General features: G+C 64.1%; 1 protein-coding gene across 2 annotated transcripts in view; it reads right to left on the reverse strand.

Moving 5' to 3' along the window:
- BRF1 (BRF1, RNA polymerase III transcription initiation factor 90 kDa subunit) overlaps positions 1-1,725 on the reverse strand; it is a 75,967-nt gene that overhangs the window by 7,832 nt on the left and 66,410 nt on the right. For both annotated transcript variants that reach the window (XM_011982905.1, XM_011982906.1), the window contains one exon: positions 960-1,216. In XM_011982905.1, the coding sequence (XP_011838295.1) occupies positions 960-1,216 (257 nt within the window). The remainder of the gene's footprint in view (positions 1-959; positions 1,217-1,725) is intronic.

Below are 1,725 nucleotides of genomic sequence, written 5' to 3' on the forward strand. Positions count from 1 at the left end.
CACCTGGGCACCGCGGGGCAGGGGCGGGGCAGGCCCATAGCACAGCCAACTCTCACAGGGTGGAGTGGCAGGCCAAGCAGCTCAAAAGGCCAAGGAGAAACCACCGCAAACAACAGGAGGCCCTGACAGGGCTGCCGAGGGTCAGCACTGCCCCACAGGGGAAGCAGCTGGAGACAGCACAAGAGATCCCAAGGAGCAGTAGGACCAGCAGACGCTCCCAGCCCAGAGACTCGGTGGGGTGGAGTGAAGGTCGGAACCACTATAGGATGGACCCAGAAGCTAAGCTGCCGATCCCATCTCCAGTGCCAGGAGGTCACATGGACTAGCCGCGGGCCCCAAAGACGCAGCAGGTAAGCCCAGCTGCTCGTGGCCTCGTCAGGAGACCCTGCAGCCGCCACCCAGAGGCAAGCCGTGCACAGAGGCTGAGCCACTCCAAGGCGGCCCTGCATGGAGCGGCAGAGCCTCGTGACCCTGTGCGCTGAAGCCAGCACATCCCCCCTTTGACAGTCCCTCAGCCACATTCTCCACCCACATCCTCCTTCCTCAGCGGTGCGCTGCTCTCACCCACCACCTCGGCAGAGACAGCAATGCAGCCTGGGTGCGCAGAGCAGGCACAGGGCGGCAGGGCTGGGGGCTCGTCTTCCTGAACCCAGGCTGGAGAAGGGGCCGACCCCACTGAGTGTCCCATCCCCTCCTTGGGACAAAACAGAGCCTAGGCTGCAGGACCCCTCTGACAGCCTGCACCGCTCATCAGGTCACAGCCCGCCAGACCAAGGAGAGCCAAGACACCATCAACGCACCGGAGACAGCCCACCGGTCCCCAGCATGCAGGTGGCAAATGCCACTCCAGGCACTTCTGTGGCCCCGGCTGGCCCCTGGCAGCTCCAGGACCCGAAGCCATGAGCCTCTGCCTGCCCTGGGCTCCTGCCCTAACCCAGCCACGCAGGACAGGATGGTACCTTTTCCCCACACTGGTCACAGGGTCAGCCCCACTTCTGCTGGCCGGCGTTCTCCTTCGTGACAGCTTCCTGGCACTGGTGCTATGCTCGGGCTGCGCATCCTCCCTGTGCGGGCTGGCCCCGCCGGCGCTGCTGAGGCCCCGGAGCACGCTGTAGTTGATCTTGCTGGAGATCTTCTTCTGCTCCAGCATCTTCTCGATGGCCTCCCTGGCGGTACTGGCCTGAATTGGCTCCCGTCGCTTGCAAGACTTCTTGGGCTTGACGGAAACATGCAAGAATGCCTCCCGTGAGTCACGCCCACTGCACTTGACCACCAGGGTTCCATGTGAGGCCAGGAGTGCAGGCCCTCAGAGGGCTGCTCCTGCCTCCTCCTCCCAGAACGTGGGCCAGCCTGGCGCTCTCTGGGCCTGCCCACGTCAAATCCTGCCCTCCCAGGTGAGTGGGGCACGTGGGCTGGCATGGGTGCTGGCAGGGCCTCCAGACAGCAACAGCAGCAAATGTGCCACATGCACATGGCAGGGAGACAAGCTGCCCCTGGGTCCCACACAGGCAGGGCCACATGCACACGGCAGGGCGACGAGCTGCTACACTGTGAGGGCCACAGCAGAGAGGCTACTCAGTGAAGACAGACAATCCGTCCCAGCACCGCAGCCTAAGCCAAAGACAGGCAATGGCCAGGCACGGTGGCTCACGCCTGTAATCCCAGCACTTTGGGAGGCCGAGACGGGCGGATCACAAGGTCAGGAGATCGAGACCATCCTGGCTA

This window comes from Mandrillus leucophaeus, unplaced genomic scaffold (genome assembly GCF_000951045.1).
Source record: "Mandrillus leucophaeus isolate KB7577 unplaced genomic scaffold, Mleu.le_1.0 Scaffold244, whole genome shotgun sequence".
Classification (NCBI taxonomy): domain Eukaryota; kingdom Metazoa; phylum Chordata; class Mammalia; order Primates; family Cercopithecidae; genus Mandrillus; species Mandrillus leucophaeus.